General features: G+C 45.1%; 1 protein-coding gene across 3 annotated transcripts in view; it reads right to left on the bottom strand.

Annotated features, from left to right (window-relative positions):
- NOM1 (nucleolar protein with MIF4G domain 1) overlaps positions 1-26,797 on the bottom strand; it is a 231,761-nt gene that overhangs the window by 102,069 nt on the left and 102,895 nt on the right. For all 3 annotated transcript variants that reach the window (XM_069211147.1, XM_069211149.1, XM_069211148.1), the window contains exon 3: positions 7,569-7,764. In XM_069211147.1, coding sequence (XP_069067248.1) covers positions 7,569-7,764 — 196 coding nt within the window. The remainder of the gene's footprint in view (positions 1-7,568; positions 7,765-26,797) is intronic.

Below are 26,797 nucleotides of genomic sequence, written 5' to 3'. Positions count from 1 at the left end.
GCAAGCAGCTCAACATGCCATGAAGGAACCTTAGTGAATGGGAGTTGGACACTGGTTAAACCAAAGAAGAGCAGAATTGGGGGTCAGGTATCTACTTTGAGGGTCTCAAGACATAGGGGGTCATTCTGACTACGGCGGGCGGCGGAGGCCGCCCGCCGAAGTTCCCCCGTCAAAATACCGCTCCGCGGTCCAAAGACCGCTGACGGTATTTTGAGGTTTGCCCTGGGCTGGCGGGCGGCCGCCAAAAGGCCGCCCGCCAGCCCAGGGCAAACCAACCTTCCCACGAGGACGCCGGCTCCGAATGGAGCCGGTGTAGTGGGAAGGTGCGACGGGTGCAGTGTCACCCGTCGCGTATTTCAGTGTCTGCACAGCAGACACTGAAATACTTTGCGGGGCCCTCTTACAGGGGCCCCTGCAGTGCCCATGCCATTGGCATGGGCACTGCAGGGGCCCCCAGGGGCCCCGCGGCACCCCCTACCGCCATCCTGTTCATGGCGGGTTTCCCGCCATGAACAGGATGGCGGTAGGGGGTGTCTGAATCCCCATGGCGGCGGAGCGCGCTCCGCCGCCATGGAGGATTCAACAGGGCAGCGGAAAACCGGCGGGAGACCGCCGGTTTTCATTGTCTGACCACGGCCGAACCGCCGCGGTCAGAATGCCCTGCGGGGCACCGCCGGTCTGTCGGCGGTGCTACCGCCGACCCTGGCCCCGGCGGTCCATGACCGCCGGGGTCAGAATGACCCCCATAGTCTGGTTAAAAACAACACATTAGGCAAGACCCACTTAGCCCTTCTCTCACAAAGTGTGTGCAGTGCAAAAGACAGCAGTTCCAAATTATCCATCATTTCTTGAAACCTGGCTAGTGTGGAGAATTAACTGTTAGACCCCGAGTGGGCTTCTTATATTAATTGTTGTGATATCTATATGTTTCAGGAATTGTGGGCCACTGACCCTGTGTTTGTGGTGTTGTGGTGTTTCTGGGGCCCAACTTACTGGGAATAGTGGTTGAGCTAAGGGAGGTTTACTCATTTCGTTAAAGTAGTACGCTACATTGTTCTATTTCGATTATAAACACAAACTCTCCTGATTTGTTAGGTGTCCAGCTCACCTTTCCTACGGGCTTTAAGCTGGGGGTAATTAAAATGTATGCTAGATCAGTTACATGTGCAGTTGAGTCTGCAGGACTGTTCAGGAGTCTCTTTTTCACAAACTATTGGATATTTTCTATAAAAAGGTTTCCTCCTAGAGAGTCAGTTGTGCCTAACAAAAAGAAATGGTAGACTACTGAATGTTCAGAGGCTAAATTGGCCCTTAAGTCTGCTGTTATGAGTTGTTCGCGGTATGATAAAAGAAGCTGGAGTGAGGTATAAAAAAAAAAACTCTAGCCCAGGCAAAGAGGACTTGGGAGGACACCATCTAGCAGGGTTTACTGGAGGCAATTAGGTGAAATGATAATGGGTCTTTTAAGAAGATCTTATTATATAGTGCCTGCTACAGCTTGAGATTTACCACTGCCATACTCAACCAGAGAGCTGGGTCAGTAATTTTACCAATTTGTATGCTTTACCTGGTGTTACATCCAGCTCTCATATACACCCAACATTGTTGATTCCATCTAATCTTGTGGAAGAAGTAGTTAAGGCAGGTATGAATGGTTTAAATGTCCAACCATTTCTTTTTTTTACTAGAAACTAGTATAGCCAAAGCGCCATTGAAATCCACCAAAGCTCCTGGCTCGGACAAAATCGCTGGAGATTTATATAAGTCAGAGCTACTAATTTGGGGTAGGTATATTATTATGCTATCTAATGCTGAGGCTGCAGGCAGCCCCATCCCTCATTCTTGGAGAGGGGCTGAAATAATACCAGTCTACAAAAAGCATTTGCACTGCAATGGGTCTCGCATTTGTTTGAGTTAGAGCTATTAGCGTTGTAAATTCCGAACGGGACTTTTCTTGCCACATAAATTGAAATGAAAAGTAAAATAGTTGACATTAGTGAGACGATTCAAAGCAGCATGAGTGGGAAGGAGAGAAACAAAAGGAAAAATAAGTTTGCTCACAGTCAAACATATCAGCAATCGTGCAATTATCCATGCAACAGGGGAAGTCTGCAAGGCGGTAACAAATTGAAGCATGTACCAATGATAACAACAGATTGTTGAAAGGACAGCCCGCAAACGAGCGAAAGGGATGGGCGTACGGTGGGCGTGGTTAAAAGCCCACAATACTTACAGCAGGTCAAAGTGCTTGTGCACTCAACCTAAAAAGGGTGACCGGAGTATTCCCTCAAACTATAGGCCGATCAACCTAATCGACAACCTTCAAAACGTTTTTGCCAGGCAGGTTTCGATAGGCTGTCGGCATGGGATGAAACAAATTGTGCGCTGTCTCCCTTTCAGGCTTTAGGCCCAAGACTAGTAATTCCAAACACGTTTTTCGTCTGGCCCTTTCATATTGGAAGTACGTGCTTCTTGCTAAGCAGAAACTGCATTTGGCCTTTGAAGACCCGCGAGCCGCATTCTATCTGGTTCCCAGAGGGAAATTGTCAAAGGCCCTATGGAACATAGGTGTACCGAGAAATTTGGTTCATCTTATAGCACGGTTGCACAAGGATACCTAGTGCTCAGGTTAGGTGGGGCAGTCAAGGTGAACTTACTGACGGTATTCCTATACAGCGTGGTGTCAGTCAAGGATGTGTTCTGGCACCTACCTTGTTGCCAGAGGTAGCTCAATTATCTTCACGTCAGAACGATGCACCAACTTTAAATAATCAAATCATTTCCATGCTGCTTTTTTCTGACGATTCCCTTTTAATTTCTAAGACACCCTCAGGGCTTCAGACTCTTGTAGACACATTTTTAGACTTTTGCAAGACAAGAGATTTGGATCTGATTTTAACTAAAACAAGGCTTATGGTATTAAACTCTGGGACAGTTAAGAGCTGTATGACCATAGTTGACAATGTGCCCTTGGAAACAGGGTGTTCTATTGATTACCTAGGTGTAAGAGTTTCTGATAACCTTGGTTGGGAAAATTAGCTCCTTAAGAGATCCCTTGTTTTTCAGCATAGTGCTTCTATAAAAGCGAAGAATGGCATTCGACCGATCTTGAGAGTGGTATCTCTGGCCCTCAAAGATTACCAAGTCAAAGCGCAGAATGCAGCTACTTTTGGATCTGTGGTGTAGGGATATTCAAAAGCCCAAAGACTGACTGTAGCAGAAATACTTTTGTTAGATCTTTACTTGTGTGTCCAAGTCAGTACCCCTTTCACCCCAGTTTATTTTGACTTAGGTTTGAATAGGATTTCTGATCTGGTAGCATTGGGTCCATCTTTGGACCACACCTGAACTCCATGTGTACGGGGATTCCCTAAGGGATCTTACACTAAGACCAAATGTGTCTACTATTCCATGGGTGAAACATGTTTCTACTTGGCTATCTAAGTTAGGTCTCAGGGGTTATTGGGACAAACCAAGTAGTATGAATAATGCACAGGTACATTCTTTAAAGTCTTGTTATTGGGCATATGTTTGGAATAGTTATCTTCACAATACTACTAACAGGTATCTTTTGAATCAGTTTTTTTTTTAAAGTTAAATTGGAATTCTTACTTTGAGTCGTTTTAAAGACTTCATTTCAAATCCTTTTGCTAAGAGTATCTACATTTGATTTTGATACAGATGTGTACCTTTGAAGTTCTTTCTGAGTAGTTGAGAAAAAGCAGCAGTATCAAATTTGTGTCCAGCCTGTGGCTCAGTCCCCGAGTTGGATAAACATATCTTGTTTTTTTGTCCAGCATATGAAGTTTCTCGCCAAAAATGGATTTGCCCTAATTGTGTGAACCTGGGCATTAGACAGGATGATATCACTCTTAGGATTTTAAAGTGCAACACTTCCAAGGCAACTGTTTTTGCTGTCAGTTCTTGGTATTTGTTTGGCACAGACACAATTACTTGTTAAAGGAAAGTTGATATAATCCTGTTTCAGTAATAATGTTTAAAATGTGCTGTCTTTGGAGAAATTGGTTAGGCTAAATATTTATGAATTACGGGTGGGATATCATATAATATTATTTGTGGTTTCTTAAAATGGACTGTAGCATAAAATACATAAAATACCTGTGTGTCCAGTCAGTACCTCTTTCACCCCACTTGTATTGCAGTAATATAATTGTTTTAATGGGATGTGATATTAATTTAGGATGTAAGAGTGCTTTCACATTTTTAGATATGATTTTATGGATAGTTATGTATTTTAATTGTGATGCACCCTTCACTGTATATGTTGTATAGATTTTGTATGCTTTGGTGGTTTATTTATGACCGAATAAAGCTGGTGTTTGATTGAAATATGTTTAATTATCTTACTTACGAGCTGCACTTTTTCGTGCTGGCCTCACATAAAGACAGTGCTAAGTAGGTGTTGTGTTGAGGGACACATGTAAGGCAGCAGTACGTTGAAAAATTAAGGTTTATTCTTTGGTAGTCAGCACCAACGTCCTCAGCAACCGCTCCAGGCCCAGACAGTAGAGCAACTGTCAAACCCTAGAACCCTACCAGTACGCCAGCACAGTAACACAAGAAAGCATTCCACACATGACATTCCACAGCCTATTCCCACTATATACAAAACAATACAATACAAAGAGATTAATGTTACAATATACAACAAAAGGCCATGCAAAGTAGGGAGAGCAGCACTGTCTATAATATCTTTGAAACCTGTTTGTATGACTTTTGGGTGCTATTTTTCTGGGGGGAAAGGGAGGTGGCAAGCAATGAAGGGGGAAGGGGCAGAGGCAGACCAGGCAAGCAACAACACAGCAGGAGGTTGTGGGGGTGAGGGGGGACAAGACAGGACAGAGTGCAATTTGGGAGGGCATAGGGAGGAAATGGTTGTAATTAAAAGGAAAAAAGTACCACCTGAAAGTGCGAGCAGTGAAAGGATCCTGGGCAAGGGAAGTAGTACTTTGGCCATACACCAGGGTGGATATAGACACATGAAGAGGGCACTCACTGAACAAAAAGAAACAAGGAAATGACAATGAGTGTTCAAGGGAGAAGGGTAAGGGAAGAGTAAGAGGATGGGTCCACCAAACATACTGAAGGGCATAAAACAACCAACAGTACCCCCAAAACATTTAGGGGTGCCACGCTGAAGGTAGGGAGTATTTAAAGAAGGAGTGGCCTGAGAGGGAACAGTCTTTACCACACAGCCTTTACCACTCAGGACCTTTACCACACAAGTCTTTATCACTCAAATAAGTATTTTTTTTAATACCATTCACATAAAGGGTGACTTTAGGGTTCAGGAGTGGGTACAGGTAAAGAGAGTTAAGGGTGATTTTAGGGTTTAGGAGTGGGAAGAGGTAAAGGGATGGGAGGTTAACACGAGGATTCAGGATGGGCAGAGCTAAAGGGAGGTGAGGGTGACAAGTGTTCAGGGGTGGGTAAAGGGAGGTGAGGTGTACTTGAGGGCTCTGGGGTTGGTAAAGGGTGATGAGGGTTCAAGGGTGGGTAGAGGCAAAGGGTGGTGAGGGTGTTTTGACGGTTCGGGGATGGTCTGAGGTAAAGAAAGGTGACTGGTGAGGGCTGGCTAGAGGTAAAGGGAGGTGAGGGAGACTTGAGGGCTCAGGTGTGAGTAGGGGTAAAGGGAGGTGAGGGAAATGAGGGTTCTGAGGATGAGTAGAGGTGAAGAGAGTTGAGGGATACTGGTGAGGGTTTAGGGGTAGGCAGCGGTAGAAGGAGGTGATGGTAACTGGTGAGGGTGACTTAAGTGTTAAGGGATGGGTGGCGGTGAGGGTGACACGGGAATTCAGCAGTGGGCAGAGGCACAGGAAGATAAGGGGGTCTTGAGGGTTCAGGGGTGGATAGAGGTAAAAGGAGGTGAGGGAGACTTGAGGGCTTGGGGTCGTCAGGGGTAAATGAAAGTAATGATGACTGGTTAGGGTTTAGGGTTTAGGGGTGGGCAGAGTGAAAGGCAGGTGAGAGTTACTGATGAGGAAGAAAAAGATTCGGGGTGGTTAGAGGCAAAGGAGGTGAGGATGACTTGAGGAACCCAGGGTGGATAGAGGTAAAGAGAGGTAAGGGTAATTTTAGGGTTCAGAGACAGGTAGAGGCAAAGGGAGGTAAAAGTGAATTTAGGGTTCAGGGGTTATAGAAGTAAATTGGGATTAGGGTCTATTATAATCTCAGCCACTGGCAATTGTTTAGAACCGCATCCTAATCCATTGTTTCCGCCCACCATGCGACCTCAGATTTGGACCTAACCATATGCAAATCAATCTTAACTCTACTCCAATGGAAACCATCCAGCCTGAACTACCAGGTCCGGTCTTCCCTGAAACAGAACACAAGCCATACAGGACTGGTTTAGCCTTCTTTAGGGCTCACCACTCAGGTATAGCTTGGTTCTAGTGGCATAGGGAGCACAGGTCCTTTGTTTGGGCTTACTTGTCACACTTAGAGCATCACAAATAAGGTGATGGAATGAATGCCTGAATTAATTTCAGCCACTGGAAATCACTCAGGCCACATCCCCACCCAAAAACAGCTTCATGCTCCGGCTCCAAATTATTGGAACACCATCTCCACCATTGTGGATACTTGAATCTTTTTGCACCCACGTTACAAAATAGGGCCCAACAAACCATGCACGGATCCTGTAACTTGAGAAATAAAACTATAGATTCAGAAAATAACAAATAGTGGCACACAGGGTGTTGCATGTCTTTCGGCTATGCCAAGTGGAAATGTTGCCCCTCCCCCACACCTGACATTACACTTAAGGCAACAGGACTGAGCCTGCACAAACAGTCTAGCATTCACTCAGATAAACTTACCAGAACCCAGGCAATCAGGATATAAAGAAAGACGACAAAGGTTTTATAGGCCCCTCCACCCCCAAATGGTAAGATGATGTTCCCACAGCTGGGCTAATATCTGGCCCACAAGCTCATGAAGTCCAGTAACAAAAGCAAATCGGAGTTTGACAATCTCTATAGATCAGGGGTCTGGTTCTCACAGGACATCTCGGAACCCACACTTGACAAGGTAGCTCTTTCTTAAGAAAGTTACTGAAACTGGGGAATAAGCCAGAAAGTGGTACAATGGAGCATGGGTGGCATGGAACAAGCTTTTTTTCTGTCCAGTGAGCATTGATTCCTATTTCCTGGGAAAAGCCATGTTCCTGCTCTTCCTCTATATACAGTAAAGAATAAATATGTTGTATCTATGGATTTTGTATATAAATATATTTCATCCACAGGTGTAAACAGCCAAGAAAAGAGCTTCTGTGACCCTAGACCAGCCACGTATATCCTGCAGATAGTATTTTTGTGCACCCAATTCATTCATGCCAAATATGATTATATGTTTTCAATCATTAAAACACAGTTTGTCGATGGAATAGTCAGCCTATCTATAACTGGCACTTTAAAGTTACCATTCAGTGTACCATTAGGCAACAGGTAAGGATGATATAATTGAAAGTATTTTATCATTACATTTTTTCCTACTTCAGTTTATAACCGAGGCTCAGAATTGTACTACATCAGGGAACACATTACCTCAATCCCAACTGTATGATGAAGAATGCTGATCAGCAGGACATGTTCCATCATCAGCCTGTCAGGCATAGCAGCAGAAGTAACACAGGCATCCATGAGAATGTCAGTCAGTGTTTCATTCATGTCTTTCCTGCTGTGTGTCATGTAAAGTTCCTCTAACTGTCCACTGACATAGACCATGTTTGGTTCACTCAATCTGTGATGGCAGGGAAAGAGAGGAGAAAAACAAACAAGCACAATCATTTTGAGCTTGCTGCTGCTATTTAATGAGAGCGTTAGAGAATAATATGAAAAAAGGCTTAAGGCGAACTAATTGTGACAGTCCTATTTTTATGTCTGACATTTATCTTTAAAACAGATTTGAACAGTGTAAAATACATCAAATACATGATCTTTTAACTGAACGGATGCTTTCTGTCTGACCTGTAGTGAATGAGTAAAGATTTATTTTCTTTGTTCATGGTCCTTCAGAAAAATAAGGCATTAGTGAAGAGTAATCTGATAACATGTGAATGGAACATTGGTGGTATGAAGGAGCTCAACATGATTCCCAATAAATACTATCACACGTTTTCTGTAGGAGCGATGAGGTTTACCATTAGGTGCTGTGGAGAACAAAAAAAGAAGACAAGAAACGTTTTCGGCACACCAAAACCTATCTGCATCCTACTTTGACGACACATATGAAAAAACAACATCAATATACTAAATGATTATGAGTGAAGAATGCAGAGAAGTTTCAATATTGGTGTAATAGGGCCCAACAGATAATGCCTAGCATAGCTTAAAAGTGTGGGGACGTGACCAAGACGGTGCGTGCACAGATGCCTCGCGCTGAGGCTCTGCATCGATCTAGGACCAGCCTAGTCCATTCTGCACAGATTCTGCCCGTGAGGGGTGGCGGAGCGGTGCCCCAGTGGCCCCTTGCCTACGGGAACTGCGGCACAAACAGCAGTGGCCCTGCTAAGGCATTGGACGGGACGCTGCGGCCGTGCCTGCTTTCTTCGGCAAGAGCAGGTAGTCAGTCTCTCAGTCTCTCTCTCTCCCCCACCCCCCCGGCGCCGAGGAGATCAGCTGCTTCCCCACTATGGAGGGAAGGCCTCGGCACTTGAGGCCTATGCACCAGAGACACTGCTCCTCCCTGGGGCCGTGGGTCTTGCAGCAGGCCAGGACTGCTCCGGCAAGACATTTTGCCTAGCCTGGCTGTGCGCTAGGGATCCGGAGGATCGAAAGTTATAGCCCCCAGGGCAATGTGAAACACCAACTGAGCACTGAGGGTTGTAAAAGTTCATTTTATGGAAGCGCGGACAGACATGGTTCTAGGGGGTGTGTGAAAAATCTGTGAACTCAAAAATGCATCCCACCTATGTTTGCGCCCTGTGAACTTAATTAATGGGCATCCCGCTGTGTTTGCATTCCTCCAGATCTCACTGCGTAACATCTGTAAAGGCGGATCTGAGGTCGCCCGGATGTGTTGCACACCTAGTAAAGGGTTCTGCCCCAATTCTAGCCCAACTGTGGAGGCCAAGTGCTGTTGGTGTGGCTGATTGCTGAGCCCGCAGCTCTGTGGACATCCTGTAGCAGTGTTTCACCAGCCCTGTTCATAGACTGGCAGACATGTGATCCTCTAACTGCCTAAGGTGCCAAGCGCTGCCCTGTCTGCGAGGATCCAGCGGTGACTGTCATTTATCAGCATACGTGGGGGGTGAGTGGAGACCTGGTGGTGTTGCTGGTTCGCGCCCTGTCCCCCCACTGTGCACATCTTCAAGTCTTCGTGGGGTGGCCACCCTTCAGTGCCTGCTGAGAGAGATACATTATTGGCCTGCTGTGGCATACACACGGGCAACCTGGGGCCCCCTCATGCCCTGCGGCACTATAGGCCACATGGGCCTGCCACAGGGACCCAGGACCCATCTCTACGCTGAAATGTATTCAGTGATAACATAGATGCCTCCCGTTGAGAGATCAGCCTGAGGGCTGCTGCATCCTTGTAACGCTCCTTCACCGCAACAACTGAGATTGTAGCGTGAAACACGCCTCAAGAACTGTTGGCTGCAATTGACCGAAGAACTACAGGTGGTGCCTGGGGTACGACCCCCTCCCCGATTCCTGAAAACGGTGTGAGCATGTTTTGCCCTAAGTCCTCCAAACCTCTCGCTCAAAAATCAAGCATGGCATGAGTCAAAAATTGCGATGGAGACACAGCTAGGTGCTATTTGATATGAAATAGGACTGCTGAGAGCTGATCATGCTAAACTTGTTGAGCGTGTCGATGAGATGGAGGCCTCCTTCACAACACTCTGAACAACACTGCTCTCTATGCGGGACCAACTAAAGACCCTGCAGGGAGAGGTGCAGAATTTAGAGGCACGGGCTGAAGATGCGGAAGGGTGCTCCCACCATAATAACAATCTGATTCCTGGGTATCCTAGAAGGCTCTGAGGGCCCTGGATACAGAACTCTTTCTGGAGGAATGACTGATGGGCACAGTCCTTGCCAACAGGATTCAGAAATTCTTTTCCACCCAGAGGACCCTCAGGATCCTGGGCCAACCCCCACCCCCGGGGGCCCCGCCACACCCAATCATTGAACGCATTCTCAACTTTCAAAACAGCTTTCTGTTACAGCTATTTCACTTTAAGGGTCCCTGGGCATTCAACAGGATCCACATAATGGCATGCCCAGACTACAAGGCAGGAGTACAGTGGAAATGTGGCACGTCTGGTGCAGTTAAGGCACAGCTGTGTACCTTGGTACTGGCATATGGGTTGTTATTCCCAGCTCAAGTGAGGGGGGTGGATGCTGACACAACCCATTTCTTCACATCCCCTGCTGAAGCCTGGTCCTGCCTCCGCACTAAGGGACAAACTCAGCTGCCCTCACTGCAAAGAGATGATCTGAGGGGCTGGTCGGATGGTAAAACCCGCTGCCGTATGTGCAAGTCAAAATCTTACCCGACAGTCGAGCAAGCGCCATGGTAGCAAGCGCGGGCAGAAGCTTCCACACTCAACACCAATAGGTTCCAGACATTGGCCCAGGAAACTGATCTCGAGTCGGAGTGAGAGGTACCTCACTCTGAGAGCTCTGAACGGGGCTCACTGATTACTCAGACGAGCTAGCCTCATAAGGCGATGCCAGGCACCTGAGGCGCCGCATCCGATGAACTGATTCCAAACATTGGTGGCCCAGCGGTGGCCCCCACAAGGGTCTCTTGTGGCACTGGCTGCTGTGCTGCAGCAACAGATACAGCCACTGAACCAGACATAATGCATGGCTGGGCCCAGTGAGGTCTTCACGCGGATTGTTGCATTACTTCTGTTGGCCCTAGCCAGCCTCCACTAGTGACTTCCGTATGGACATGTTTTGGTTACAGATATGTGTTAATTGTCATTTTCTAAGTTTGGAAAGTTATAGCATGATGTCCGTGAACATTCTAGCCCAGGGTAGAGGTGTTCATCTTCCGTTTTTGTTCTTAATTGTTTCTTCTTGGCTGCAAAGGTTTTGGGCATGGCTGTGTGAGTTTTATTGGGGGGCACCCTGGAAGAAGACATGGAACTATGTACACGCCCATGGATAAGTCCATCAAGGCCACACCCTGGAATATCTGGGGCATGTCAAACACTGCCAGGTGACATAAAATGTATGCCTACCTTAGTCACAGGCATGTTCATTTCACCTGCCTCCAGGAGATCCCATCTCACGAAGGGAGAGTCAGAGAAGGTTTTCCAGACACTGGAGTGGTCAGGTTTTCGGGACCTATTACTCTGCATATGCGCAAGGGGTGCTGATTTGGGTGGCTCCAGGGTGCCATCTGAACAAACCAGGCTACTCAACAATAAGGACAGTTATGTGGCCTTGCAGGAGACTTTAGACAGTCACCCTATTTCAATAGTGTCCCTATATGCATCCATCACTTCACAGGGAGAATTCTTGGATACCCTCACACCATCTCTGTTGCATGGCCTCACTTCCCCAGGGCTATGGGGAGGGGTCTTTAACTGCATACACACCACAGACCTAGATCGCTCACTGCCTTCTCTCTCGGGTACGCAGGGAATTCAAGCGAGGAGATGCCTCCAGTGTTGGTAGGGGGACTCACACCTGTATGATGTTCAGCTTTTGGGGCACCCAGGGGAGCGGAATACTCATACTATGCCCCAGGTCATCAAGTGGACACCCAATTGGATTATTTCTTCTCTAACTCGGAGTGCTAGCCCTTGATACATGGCTCCAAATATCTAGGCAGGACGCTATCCATCCAAAGCCCTCTAATGACAGTCCAACGGGGAGGTTCACAGGCTACTGGCCCCTCATGGCAACTGCGGCCAGAAGACCTATGTGATGGGCAGTATAGGGACACTAATGCCCCACACATTCAACATTACTTTGCAGAGAATGATGGAACAGCTCAAAAGGCCTAGAGTGGGATGCTATGAAAGTTGCTCAGAGAGGACACTGCATTTGTACGACTTGGGGAGTGAAGAAGTCCCTTGAACGTAAGGAGTGAAAAAGTCCCTTGAACGAACTATCATGACCTTAGAAACACACATATGTTCACTGGAAGCTAAAGCAATGACTCCGCACACTGCTAGGCCATGCTTGGCCAGCCTGCGGCGTAAACACCGTGATGTGGATGGCCGCTTACATGACCTAGATTATAGGGCTCATCTTGCTTGTCAGCATGCGGAAGGCAACAAGCTGGTACAGATTCTGGCGTGGTCCAAAACCCAAAGGACACTAACAGGGGCTATGCAGACAGATGATGGCCAAGTGGTTAATACTCAAATGGATATAAACACAGTGTTTGTCACATATTATGATAGCTTGTATTTCCCTTCGCCCACCCCAACAGGACAGGACAACCTGCGAGAGGTGAATTTTTTGACTCCCCTACAAAGGTTTGAATTAGAACAATCCCCCTAGATGGAGGAGGTTCAATCAGCCATAAAGCAAATGGTTTGTGGTAAGACCCCCCGGTACAGACAGCTTTCCAGTGGAGTTCGACGCAACCTGCAGGACCTCATTGGATCCCAAGCTGCAGGACATGTATCAAGAGGGGCATGACCAGGGCAGACTCCCGGACTCGCTTAAGGAAGCTCTCACTGTGGTCTGCCCAAGCCAGTCAGGGACCCAACTGAAGTCTGCTCCTATTGTCCGCTCTCAATGCTTAACATTGATTATAAAGTATTAAGTAGGATCCTCGTAAATTGGTTACTACCAATGCTGGAAATGCTGGTTTATCCTGACCAATGTGATTTCATACAACAAAGAGCGATGTGCTACAACAAATGCCCCTTTTGCCACATTATGGGAGTGGTGACTGGCAGGGCTGATCTTCCCATAGCAGTTGTGCTGAATTTCGAAAAAGTGTTCGATATGCTGGGTTGGTCATATCTGCTTGCGGTACTGGAAGCAGGGGAGAATCGGGCCTGAGTTCCTGGCCTGGGTCAAACTACTCTACGCAGAACCGTGAGCCCAGGTGTACACCAGACGATAGATCTCCCACTCTTTTGCTATAGGTAGAGGCACTTGTCAGGGTTGCTGCTCTCACTCACCCGTCCTTTCTGCTCTCGCCCTGGAGCCCCTGGCAGCGGCATTGCAATTGAAGAACCTGGCCTGAGGTTTACAACTAGAGACAGACCAGTACACAGTCTCCCTTATATGCAGATGGCGTTCTGGTATATTTAAGAGACCATGCTAACTCTTTGTCAGATCTCTGTACCCTGTTGGGCTGATTTGGGGACCTGGATGACCTCAGGGTGAATTGGGGGAAGTCCTGCATTTTTCCCTGCAGCTGGTATACAAGATTGTAGGGACGTGATCCCGTATGAGCTAGAATTTTGAGACATTCTGTTATCTCGAGGTGAACTTTTAAGATATTGACAGGAATCTCCTCGATGGGAACCATGGCCAGGCACTGATCTCAATTAGACCAATAAATAAGAGTACACTGTTCCACAAAAGGATAGTAACTCCACCAGACACTCCCCTATCTAGAAACAAATACCCTCACACATCCAATAGGATGTCATGCTTCATCATCGGGCTTGCTCCTCATAAGACTGGCGCTGCAATGTCTGACGGGCACCCCATGAACCTGCAGACAAGGGTGGTGCCATTGTTGATATGAATGCACACAAATAAAGAAAGGAATGCATTCGTCGATTGAGTGACTCCACCTATTAAGTCCCCATTACTAGAGATCCAACAAAGCGATTACAGTTCGAGATACGCACTGTTATCCATGAAGCATGTGTTAATGCCTGGATATCTAATAAGAAGGCTGAGTTCTTGGATACTTCCCATGCTCGCATTCCTTATTTCTACTGGCTTCCCAAAATACATAAAGGTAGATTACCACCTCCGGGACGTCCCATTGTCTTGGAAATAGGGTCTGTTTTGAAGCCCCTATCTTCTTTCTGTGATCACTTTTTACAGCCCATTGTTAGAGAACCTTCTACATACTTGAAGGACACTAAAGATTACTTGAATTTGATTGAAACCATTAATGCTACTGTGGAAGTCCAAGCACTCATAACTTTTGATGTTGAAGCCTTATATACCAACATACCTCAGGAGGCCACGTTGAGAGTAGTTGGGGATGCTCTCCTAAATCGGACATGGACTTAATCTACTCCAGTCCACTTTGTCATGCATTGTGCGACTATAGCCTTGACGGATTTTTTTTTTCAATTTGAGGATCGTCTCTTTCACCAGGTACGCGGTACATCTATGGAGAGTACCTTTGCTCCAAGCCTGGCCTGACAATATTGGTATGATTTTAAACAATGTTTCATACTTCAGAATACTAACCCTTTTTTTGATAACATAAAATTATGGCGTCGATATATCAATTATATTTTGATTATTTGGCAGGGCCAGACATGGAATGTGTACTTCTTTACCACCTGGATCGACAACCTTGACCCACATTTGAAATTCACTTCCACTGTTTCATTAACTACAATTCCTTTTTTGGACTTGATGAAAACTATTGATCAAGGCAAATTGAAAACCTGTACTTAATCAAAAGACTACTGATCGTAATAGTCTATTACTCTATGAAAGTCATCATCCCAAAGTCTTACGGGATAACTTACCTTATGGTCAATTCTTACGCTTATGCCACAATTGCAGCACGCTCAGTCTTTTGACACCCAAGCTAATGATCTATCGGACAAGCTGCATAACAGACACTATCCAAGTTATGTGATTAACACAGCCCAAAACTGAACACGCAATAGTCAGAGACTCTGTTGAGAAAGACACCAAAGGAACCTGATACCCGCCTTACCTGTGTTTCAACATAGACTCCATTGTTTAACACCATAAAAAGACTCATTAATAAGAGATGGTCTATTCTTGTGAGTGGTGGGGTTTCGATTCCCAAACCTCTGTTTGCGTTCAAAAGAACATCTAATGTCAAAGATATGGTTGTACATACCCAACTGAGATTGAGTCATCCAGAACCCAAACAGACCAAACTTTGCCATCTCCCCCCAGTGTCTGGTCATCATCCATGTGGTAACTGTAATGTGTGCTCACTTACTAAACGATTAGACACTGTGAATTTGGAACCCATAGGAACACGGCGTCTATTAAAACATACCAACTGAAATACCAGCACCTTGATCCATATGATCACCTGTCCCTGTAGTTTATGCTACATTGGAATGACGTCACAAGCAGTCAGGGTCAGGATTAATTAGCATCGCAGCAATATAGGTGTAGCTGCGCTACTACCAAACCCACTTTCTTGAAAAAAAAGCACACTCCAAACGACATGTGGTGGATAGTTCTTGATGCCCCTAAGTATGTACCTAATGGATCTACATCCCTTTTCGAAAGAGAACAATGATGGATATTCAGATTGGGTACTCATATTGAGGGACTAAATGTGGTATTCCTTGGATGAGTTTCCCTTTTTAATCCCCTTGAATTTGCTTGTAGGAACAACATGGTAGAATATGTAATTTCCTATATTCCGTGCTATTGCCATATTTTTTTTAATTTACTCCTTTTTTCTTTTGTCACATACAACATAACTGTTTTGAATATACCTGTACGATTCAGTTTATGTTGTTCTGTTACCACTTGGACTATTTCACATAACATAATTTGGTTCTGTCTCTCAACAGAAAAATATACTAAGCACAATAACCTTGTGTGGTGCAACCTTGGTCTTCTTTATTTTTTGAAGACCTATATGAGGGCAATTGATATACTAACTATGGGTTACCACCCATGGGTTGTGATTCACACAAGTACTCTATCATCAAGTTTTTGTATGTACATAAAACAATTCTCAAGAAGAAATCCTCTTTATTAAAAACAAAGTTTTTTCTTTATGATTAGTAACTTCAACTACTGGAATAGTCTGTTTTCACAGGCACCCATAAGTTCAGGACCGGACGCTTGCAGGGTGAGTCTTCTTTTTGTTGTGGGTACGAATGTCGTGTCACATACAGTCTGTTTTTCATTTTTACACTTTTCAAGTGTAGGGGAACTCCCCTGTTCCGGACACCCAATTGGCGAACGCACGTGCTCGCTCGTTGCCGGTCCCTTCAAGCGTCACTTAACCCGAGGTACGCGTTTCCTTGACCATTTCAGGGACGCGTCCTCGGGGTAGGTCTCCAAATGCTGGACTTTTTCCGCAAGTAAGGCAGCCTGTACTTCTGTATGTGGGGCCCTTTTCTTTTCTTTTCATTACCCTCTCAAACTATTGAGGACGCTTAGACACACCATTCCTTCGTGTTCATTACAGTTAATTTGAGTCAAGTGTTACCGATGAACGTTGTTTCGCCTCACAATTTAGACACGAACCGCATAATTTGTTTGCCTTTTTTGTAACATGGAGTGTGTGAGTACTGTATATCTCACCTTCTTTGACATAGGGATAGCATTTCTACATCTTTTGGAGATAGCTGTGTGGGTCATTCATTATGTTGACAGCATTCCTGTTAGATATACAGTATGGTTCACAATGTTACAGATGAATGTTGATTTGCCTTACATGTTAGACATGAACTGCATAATTTTTCTGTCTTTTGTAACACTGAGTGTGTGAATACCGTATATCTCACCTTCTTTTACCTAGGGACAGCATTTCTACATCTTCTGGAGATAGCTGTGTGGGTCATTCATTATATTGACAGTACCCCTGTTGGATAATACAGTACGGTTCACAATGTTTCCCCTATAACCATGTAGATATAACTCCAGTCCTATGGCACACCTGTCCCTATGGAACCCGGTCCTTAATTTGGTAAGATGGTAAGCAAGTATTTATCAGTATCCCTAACTGTCACCGAGCATGGTATCACCTAAATCACAGTGTGTCACGCCACCATGTGTGTCTACTATATTGGGTTGCATATATTCAATTATGCAATTGTATCTTTCCCCTTTTTGTTTCTCCACAGGTCTCCTTTCACACATGACCAGTTTAAAGTTTAGACTTGTTTTGCAAGTAAGTGACTATTGCACTTGCTTCTCCAGACACATTGTCGTCTTTTTTTTTTTTTACTACTAAGGGGAAGCGTTTTTGCTTTTTGGTCCTGACTAAGCACCCTTGGATCCGTATGGACCCTCTAACATGTGGACCTCCGACAGAGATTGAGGTTAATTCCGTCTTCCTCGACCATATGTTATTAGGTAGAGTGATTGAGTATTATCTCTCTGTTCACTCCCAGTTTTTTGTTTTTAGCCTTAACCAAAACCCTGCATTGAGCAATAAATTGTGGTTTATTGGGGGTTTTTGAGCCAATTTTACTTTTAACTTTTTTTCTCTCTCCTTTTGCCTAGTTGTGGGTTAGAATTCTTCCCTACACACCATACTACGGCATATAGTAACAACACAGGATCTCCGCCAAATAGCGCCCTCCATGGGGTACCCGTCAGACATTGCAGCGCCAGTCTGCCAAGGAGCAAGCCCGATGATGAAGCATGACATCCTATTGGATGTGTGAGGGCATTTGCTTCTAGATAGGGGAGTGCCTGGTGGACTTACTAATCTTTTGTGGAACAGTGTACTCTTGTTTATTGGTATTATTGCTTGGGAGACCGTACACTGAACCATTAATCTCCCTGTCCCTCTCAGTATTGTTACTGATCTCAATTAGACAGTGTATGCGTTTTTAGACACAACTGCCTCTCTCACCAATGGGCAGAGCGTCAATTGTGAATATGTTGGTCTTCCCCAGGATCCTTTAATCTCTTTGCAGACTGCCGGTACAGCCGACAAAAGCGTACTTTCGAGCTCTGAAACATGTGGAGTCTCTCACCTGATATAGGGGACTACTAGGAAGAGAGTCTTGGTTTCTAGGCTTCAGCTGCCCATGTTCGAGGGTGGCCTTGGGGTGACGGATCTGGAGTTATAATATGCAGCCACACAGTTACAATGGCCCATGCGCTGGATGGTGGGAGATTGACTGGGTGAGAATAGCCTGGTAAGGGACAACATTGGCAACGTGGACATATTGCAATGGCTGCCTAAGCTGTGGGGAACAGACCCATGGGATGGGGAGGTCAGCTTGTGTAGCCAAGCAGGTTTGGAACAGATACATGTAGCCCCACAGAGTGGGGTTCACTATGCCCAACAACTTCTCCTGTGAGGTATACTGGCCACAATGACTCTGCTGGGAGCCCAGGATTCGGTGCCCTGGCGAGAAGCGGGAATACAACAAATAGGTGATGAGGAGGGCACCCTACTCTCATTCCAAGGCCTAGATGACCTCTATGATCTCTGCCCTGGCTTGTTCCTGTTGCACACTGCACTTGTGCAGGCAATTGGTGACACAAGGGAGGTGGGACAGAGCGAACCAACAGTGCACCTAGGACTCCAGTGTCTCCTGATGCACAAGTTGTGATGCAAGGCAGTTTCCGTATTATACGCTGCACTGGGGGCAGGAGATCAGACATACATACAACATGGTAAACGCAGATGGGACGAATCCCTAGGGACGGAGTTCACTTCCAAATAGTGGGTTATGGCAGCCGAGAAAATGAAATGCAATTACTTACACCAGACATATCTTACACCCTACTGCCTACACACAATATTTCCAAGAATTTCTCCAGCTTGCCCGGGCTGGGGCCATGCTGATGCCACATTTATACACATGGTTTGGGACTGCATGCCACTGGCATGCATTTGGGCCAAAGTGATGGACCACATATCGACAGTGGTGGATTTACAACTACCATCCGACCTTGCACTAGTGCTTTTCAAACGCCTGATAGCCATGGCCTGGAAGGCCTTACAGCCCCTGGCGATGGATTGTTGCCTCCGAGTTACACTTAAGTGGTCCCTGGCAGAGGCGGATGGTATGTTACAGGATCCGTGCCTACGAGGGAGAAAGGGTGTGGCCACACTTTGGGCCACACATATGCTTAAATTGCACAATATAATGCAAACACCCTGAGCATTAGTGCCAGACCCCTGCAATCATGTGGTAGGTACTATGGGCACGGCATACTGGATTTCAACTAGTGAAGATGAGCCGTGCACCGGACAGCTCAGTGTACCTCGGAATGTCTGGCCCGGGAGTGCCCTCCCAATCCGCTGTCTCCTGCGTGTGACCGTTACTTGCCTTATTAGAGCACACTTGCTACAAGCATCGCAATGCCCTGATCTCTCACTCGCCACGTGCCCTCAGTCCCAGTCAGTAGGGCTTCTTCTTCTTTATCCTGGATCAATTTTTAAGTATGGCATCATCCCCGTCTGCAAGTCCATTCAACTGGAGAGCCCCTGGTATTGCGCCCCAGAGCAGTATTCTCCCCCTCACCACACAGACACAGATTTTACGCTGATAGTATACTGTGTTTTTTCTCATTTGCCAAGCTGCCCTTGTGCAGGGGTGGGGGGAGGGGATCATACACCATGATTGTATTGTTACCAGTTACATATTTGACCAGCTTCTGATTTATGTATGGAAGTCTTTGTTTTAAATGCCAATAAATACATTTATATAGTCTAAAATACAGAGAAATAACCCATAACCCAGGGACCCGGGTATACACAGTATCTGACACAAATGGTCTCCAAGGGGGAAGTGTTGCCCTTGACTTCCACGGCTACTCTTTTTATGTAGTTCAACACCCTTTCTTGGAAGGAAATGTTTGGAAAATACACATCATTTTATTGGTATCAAGACAACATTTCTGTTATAATACCATAATATATGAGGTGCTCCTATGTAGTGACGGTACAGTGCAAAGTGACAAAGTAAAAAAAAAAAGTGCACTGGTGCCAAATACAAATATGGCAAAAAGTAAGGTACACTGTTCCAAACAAAGCAACAATAAACACAGAAAAACACGAGACGTCAGGTCTCACAAGTACATGTAAGTTCAGAAGCAAAGGACCTCATGCTTCATAATTGGGCTCGCTTCACGTCACACCGGCACTGCAATGTCTGACGGGACCCTTCAAGGAGCCTCTTTGCCGAAGAACATATATAGATATCAGTACCAAAGGGCAAAAGCCGTAGGTTACAGAAAAAGGAAAGAGAGCTGGAGAGAAAAATACTAAAATTGGCTCAGACACCTCCTTGAGGAACAAAATGTTATTAGGCGAGCGAGGAGCAGGTCAAGATTAAAAACACATGCAGAATGGGAGGGAAATAATGGTCCCACACTCAATGAAGGGAAAAAGCATAATGACTTTAACTACTATAGAGAGTCAACATGTTTTCGTCTTAAAACGTCCAAACGGATCACCTGGCGCTTCATCTGGACTTAAACTCTATCATCTCCAAAGCTTTTAGTGTGAGTGTACACTATGTTCATTCAATACTGAACATATACAAAAAAAAGGGGAGTAAAAGCTTACTCACAACAGTTTTATGTCTACTAGGAAAAAACTGAGGGAAACCTGTGGAGACACATAAGAGACATACCAAGTAATTACTGGTTCCATTGTAGAAAATATACAATTGGTGTGATAATGTAAATGTGGCGTGGTGTGCAATACTATAGCAAAATGTGCTCGGTGGAAATAAATATAACAAAAATTATGCTTACCATCCTTAACCCCTTCTGTGCCGGGGACGTAATGGTTACGTCCACCAGCACAGTGCTCCTGGGCCGAGGACGTAACCATTACATTCTCGGCCTGAAGCTCGGAGGGAGCGCTAGTGCTCCCTTCGTGGGCTTCCCTCCCACCCCCCAAGGCAGGGATGGAAGGGGAAGCTCTTCCCATTCCCCTTTCACCCCCGACCCCTCCAGTGACGTCTGATGACATCAGTGCGCATTCGCGCGCTGACCTCATCAGAGGCCACTTCCCCATCGCGCTGGAAGCTGAGCTTCCGATCATGTGATGGGGGCCTGAGAAATTCCTCTCCTTCTCTTTGAAGTCTCTCAGAGCATTTCAGAAGACGGATAGTGAAGCGATCCGGCTTCTGAAATGCCCAGTAGACACCAGGGATTTATTATAAAAAGGAAATTGGCATAAGGGGAGCGACCCCTTGGGCAAGGGTCGCTCCCTTGGGGGCAGATCGGCCTATTTTTATGAGGCCAATCTCATGGCAGAAACCACTAGACTAGACACCAGGGAAGTATTTTTTATTTTACCTCGAATTCACGGAAGGGGGGCGACCCCTTAGGCAAGGGTCGCTCCCCAGGGGGGTAAAGGGGGGGGGAGGGGTGAAAAGGAGTGCAAATTTATTTTAGGCCATTTCTCCCCCCCCCCCCCCCCCCACCCCACCCCCCCCCCCCAGGGGCAGATCAGCCTATTGTTATTAGGCCGATCTGCCCCCAGGGGAGGCAGAAACCTCTAGACGCCAGGTTTACATTTTTGGGGGGTGGGTTTGTTTTGTTTTTTTAGAGGTGAGGAGTGACCCCTTAGGCAAGGGTCGCTCCCCTGGGGGGTCAGATTTATTTTTGGCCATTTCAGCTCCCCTTGGGGGCAGATCGGCGTATTTCTATTAAGCCGATCTGCCCCCGGAAGAGCAGAAACCACTTAGGCACCAGGGATTGGTGTGTGTGTGTTTTCTTTAGGGGGGCAGCACATTGGGAAAGGGTCACTCTCCATGGGGGCAAATTACTGTTGGCCATATCTGCCCCCCTTGGGGGCAGATTGGCCTATTTTTGGAAGGCCCATCTGATTCCAAGGGGGGGGGGGGCAGAAAGCCCACCAGAGACCAGGCAATTTTTTTTTTTCCAAAATAAGTGGGTGGGGGTATAGCCATTCCCCACCCCAAGTAAATGGGGCCAAAGTTGTTCTGCCCACCAGTGTGCAGATGGGGCAATTACCCATGATCCACACCCAGGGGGACAGAAAGTCTACTAGATGCCAGGGAATAAAAACAAAAAAAGGGGGGTGGTGGCTACCAACTTGAATGGGCCTGGTTATGCCCCAACACCAACTGAAGGGGGTAACAGTCTTTTAGCTCTCCCTCGCACACTAAAACATCTTATCCCACAGCAAGCAAGAGACATTTGATTATTTTGGCTTTTGGTTTTATATATGGACCATGAGAGCTTGGCTAACTTTCAAAATCATCCCACTTGGAATGGTGAGGGCTGTACTTTATGGACTTTGGGACGTTGCCATGTAGAAAAATCCACAAGACCTACACACACATCTGAAAACTAAACATCTGGGTGATTCCAGAGTGGTGTGTTTCACATGCACCCCACACCATTTTCTTACCCACAATGTCCTGCAAACCTCCAACTTTGCTGGAAAACACACATTTTTCCCACATTTTTGTGATGGAACCTTCCGGTAATCTGCAGCAATCCACAAAATTCCTACCACCCAGCATTGTCTCATCTATACCAGTAACAATTCTGCTGCACTTGTCAGCCTAAAAATGTTTTTTTTCAAACTGCGCTTTTGGATCCGCTTTGGTTCCCCCTCAATTTCAACATGTTTTTGGCTCTTCCCTGTCTCAAGCACTTGGCCCACCTACACAAGTGAGGTATCATTTTTACCGGGAGACTGAGGGGAACGTTGGGTGGTATGAAATGTGTCCCAGTGCAGTGATCCCACACAGAAATGTGGGGAAAAAATTATTTTTTTAGCTAAATTTGAGTTTTGCTGAGGATTCTGGGTAAGAAAACATTGGGGGATCCACAAAAGTCCACCTCGCTAGGTTTCCCTAGATGGCTGCTGAGCCTAGGACCAAAAACACAGACACCCCCGCAAAAACAGGTAGTTTTGTATTTGATCATTTTGATGTGTCCAGGGGCATTTCCTTTCGCAGGCAGTAGGCCTACCCACAAAAGTGAGGTACCATTTTTATCGGGAGACTTGGGGGAACGCTGGGTGGAAGGAAATTTGTGGCTCCTCTCTGATTCCAGAACTTTCTGCAACCGAAATGAGAGGAAAAAGTGTTTTTTGGGCCAAATTCTGAGGTTTGCAAAGGATTCTGGGTAACACAACCTGGTCAGAGCCCCACAAGTCACACCATCTTGGATTCCCCTAGGTGCTATTTTTCAAAACTGCGCAGGTTTGCTAGGTTTCCCTAGGTGCCGGCTGAGCTAGAGGCCAAAATCCACAGCTAGGCACTTTGCAAAAAACAGCTCTGTTTTCTTTGTGAAAATGTGATGTGTCCATGTTGTGTTTTGGGGCATTTCCTGTCGCAGACGCTAGGCCTACCCCCACAAGTGAGGTACCATTTTTATCAGGAGACTTGGTAGAAAACAGAATAGCAAAACAAGTGTTATTGCCCCTTGTCTTTCTCTATATTTTGTCCTTCCAAATGTAAGACAGTGTGTAAAAAAGACGTGTATTTGAGAAATGCCCTGTAATTCACATGCTAGTATGGGCACCCCAGAATTCAGAGATGTGCAAATAACAACTGCTTCTCAACACCTTATCTTGTGCCCATTTTGGAAATACAAAGGTTTTCTTGATACCTATTTTTCACTTTTTATATTGCAGCAAATTAATTGCTGTATACCCGGTATAGAATGAAAACCCATTGCAAGGTGCAGCTCATTTATTGGCTCTGGGTACCTAGGGTTCTTGATGAACCTACAAACCCTATATATCCCCGCAACCAGAAGAGTCCAGCAGATGTAACAGTATATTGCTTTCAAAAATGTGACATCGCAGGGAAAAGTTACAGAGTAAAACGTGGAGACAAATGGCTATTTTTTTCATCTCAATGTCAATATTCTTTTATTTCAGCTGTTATTTTCTGTAGGAAACACTTGTAGGATCTACACAAATGACCCCTTGCTGAATTCAGAATTTTGTCTACGTTTCAGAAATGTTTAGCTTTCTGGGATCCAGCATTGGTTTCTCACCCATTTCTGTCACTAACTGGAAGGAGGCTGAAAGCACAACTAATAGTAAAAATGGGGTATGTCCCAGTAAAATGTCAAAACTGTGTTGAAAAATGGGGTTTTCTAATTCAAGTCTGCCAGTTCCTGGAAACTGGGAAGATGGTTATTTTACCACCACAAACCCTTTGTTGATGCCATGTTCAGGGAAAAAACACAAGCCTTCTTCTGCAGCCCTTTTTTCCCCATTCTGTTGAAAAAAACGAACTTTTTGCTGTATCTTGGCTAATTTCTTGGTCTCCTTCAGGGGAACCCACAAAGTCTCGGTACCTCTAGAATTCCTAGGATGTTGGTGAAAAAAAGGAGGCAAATTTGGCATGGGTAGCTTATGTGGAGAAAAGGTTATGACGGCCTAATCGCTAACTGCCCCATATAGCCAAAAAAGGGCTTGGCACAGGAGGGGAAAAGGCCTGGCAGCGAAGGGGTTAATTAAGGGCAAAGCTCCATAGGAAAACACATGCCGATAGTCAATCGGTGTTTCTATAAGGGCATATTTCAGGAAGGACTTCTATAAGTCAATCAATTCTCGGAATAAAGGAGTAACAAATGTAATCTCAAAATGTCTAATGATTACATGTTGAAAGAATGCAATATGTGCGGTGACATGGAGATGCAGTCTAGTTCCATAGTTACAAATCAGCGTGTGATGCTGAACATAGACAGTCACGTTGCTATAAAGAATACACAGATAAACATGCAATCGGCAAGGAAATTAGCAAAGACAGAACCGGAACTGCACAATTATGGCAGAACTACAGAAACGGGCATAGTTATAAATATACACTAGAATCAGAATCAACAGAGGAACATGCAGCAAGTCACAAGAAGAAAGTTGGTGCAAAATAATGAAAAGAAAAGACAAGCGAGCGTTCAATTAGAACAGCTTGACTCACAGTAGCACCGTCATTAGAATAACGGGGGTCTTCGTCTGGGCCGCATTCCCGGAAAATAGCAAGTGAAGGCGGACCCCAGGAGAAAAAGGATGCTGAGGGTGCGGGCAGCCAATCGGAGTGGCGGTCTGGCAGTTCCCGGGCCCGCCCTACAAAAGCTGTAATGGAAAGGAGGGAAGGACAAAGACCCTTCGTGTTCGTCCTTGTAAAAAAAGAAGAAACAAATGGGAGGTACTACAGAGAAGTTCAGTGGAACGAGGAATAAAGTATTACTTGGGTGAAGGATTAAAAACAAAAGAAATAAAAGGTGAAAAATGATGCTATTAAAAGAAGAAAAAAAAAGGGAAAAACGGGAATAAAATAACAATAATGATTATAGAAGGGACTAAATGAAATCCCTGACGAAAAACTGAAGCAGTCCAGAATTACAGCATCTATATCGAGCATGCTGTATATTACTTGCTATCAATGAAAGGGGAAGAAAAAAGGGATCATAAATCACACACAGAGTATCAAAATAGAAGGTGGAACCAGCTTGCGAGGGTCAATACAAGACACTCCACGATAAGGGTGCAGAGAGAATTTATCTTATGCAAGCTGAAACACTCATCCATGATATATCATCCTTCAATCCATGTATATGGCTTCCCAATTTGAACACCCAAGGTTGTTCTACTTCTAGCAGAATTCTGTTACAAGATTTCAAAGTGTCAAGGACAATCCACCACATATCGTCAGAAGTATGTTGCACATCACGGTAGTGTATACTCAGTTTAGTAGTAAGTAACTATTTGTTAACATACAAAGCTTTGTATGTTAACAAAAGAAGCGGCTCGGTTGTTTGGTTCCCTTCTCACAATCCTAATTTTCACAGTCTTTGATACAAAGCTTTGTATGTTAACAAATGACGCGGTTCGGTTGTTTGGTTCCCGGCTCACAACCTAATCCTGAAATTTGGCAGGAATATAAATTTAGTGGAAATTAGCCTTATTGCTATTTCATGAAAATCCATTCAATTGTTTTTTTAGTAATAAGGCAAAAAAAACTAGTAATATATTGGGCCGCGGTATACCGCTGTACATGGCAATGGCACAACACAATTTAACTGTGTAATGACTGCTCTTACAAAATGAAAAGGCAGTCATACCTTTTTGAACAAACACTGTGTGGTCGGCGTTTTATTAAAAATCTACCTCAAGACTAATTTTCTTAATGTCTAGGAAGAATTTTGCTAACTTGAGACAGATAAGGAAAATTAATTTTATAAAGTGTAAGTTGAAAAAAAAAAGTTTATGAAGTAGTGCAGGTACTACACCTTTGAAGTACTCCAGAGGTAAAAAAAAATAAAAAAAAATAAAAAATGCCATTGCACTCTACGTCACTGGACTGTACACCACTGCACTCTACCATAATGAATGCCGTTGCACTGCATGGCATCATACTCTACACCAAAGCACTGAGAGCTAGTGTACTGTGCACCATTGTGCTTTACCCTGATGCACTCTACTCTATGACACGACACTCCAGTCTACGCTATTCCACTCTACAGCACCTCAGTTTACTCCACACCACTCCACTCCACCGTACGATACTCCACACTATGCCACTGCATTGTATGACACTCCCCTACACCACTGCAATCTACATACGCCAGTCCAATCTTCACCACTACACTGTAAGTCACTGTATAACACCACATATTAATTATAACTCGCACCTTGACGATGCACTACTTTACACTTTCATATAGTTTTGAGAAATCATGCTATTCATAAGAACAATTATGGGATTTCAAATGACATCATTAGTCAGCACACTGTGCATGGCAGAGTGCTGTGTTCTTTAGTGTGGCCAGCCAGTTGACAATACTGCATTGACAACACTGTGTATGGAGGCGCGCAAGTTATAGTAATCTGAAGTTGGTGTGTAAATTATAAATTTAAGGTCTAGAATTTCTAATGTTGGTCTAATTTATGTTGGTTTTGAACAGAAAGAACAAATTAAATGTTCCTAACTATAACTAAGGGGTAATCTTTGTTTTTTTTA

Source organism: Pleurodeles waltl, chromosome 10 (assembly GCF_031143425.1).
Source record: "Pleurodeles waltl isolate 20211129_DDA chromosome 10, aPleWal1.hap1.20221129, whole genome shotgun sequence".
NCBI lineage: Eukaryota > Metazoa > Chordata > Amphibia > Caudata > Salamandridae > Pleurodeles > Pleurodeles waltl.
This window is presented reverse-complemented; position numbering and strand designations above follow the sequence as displayed.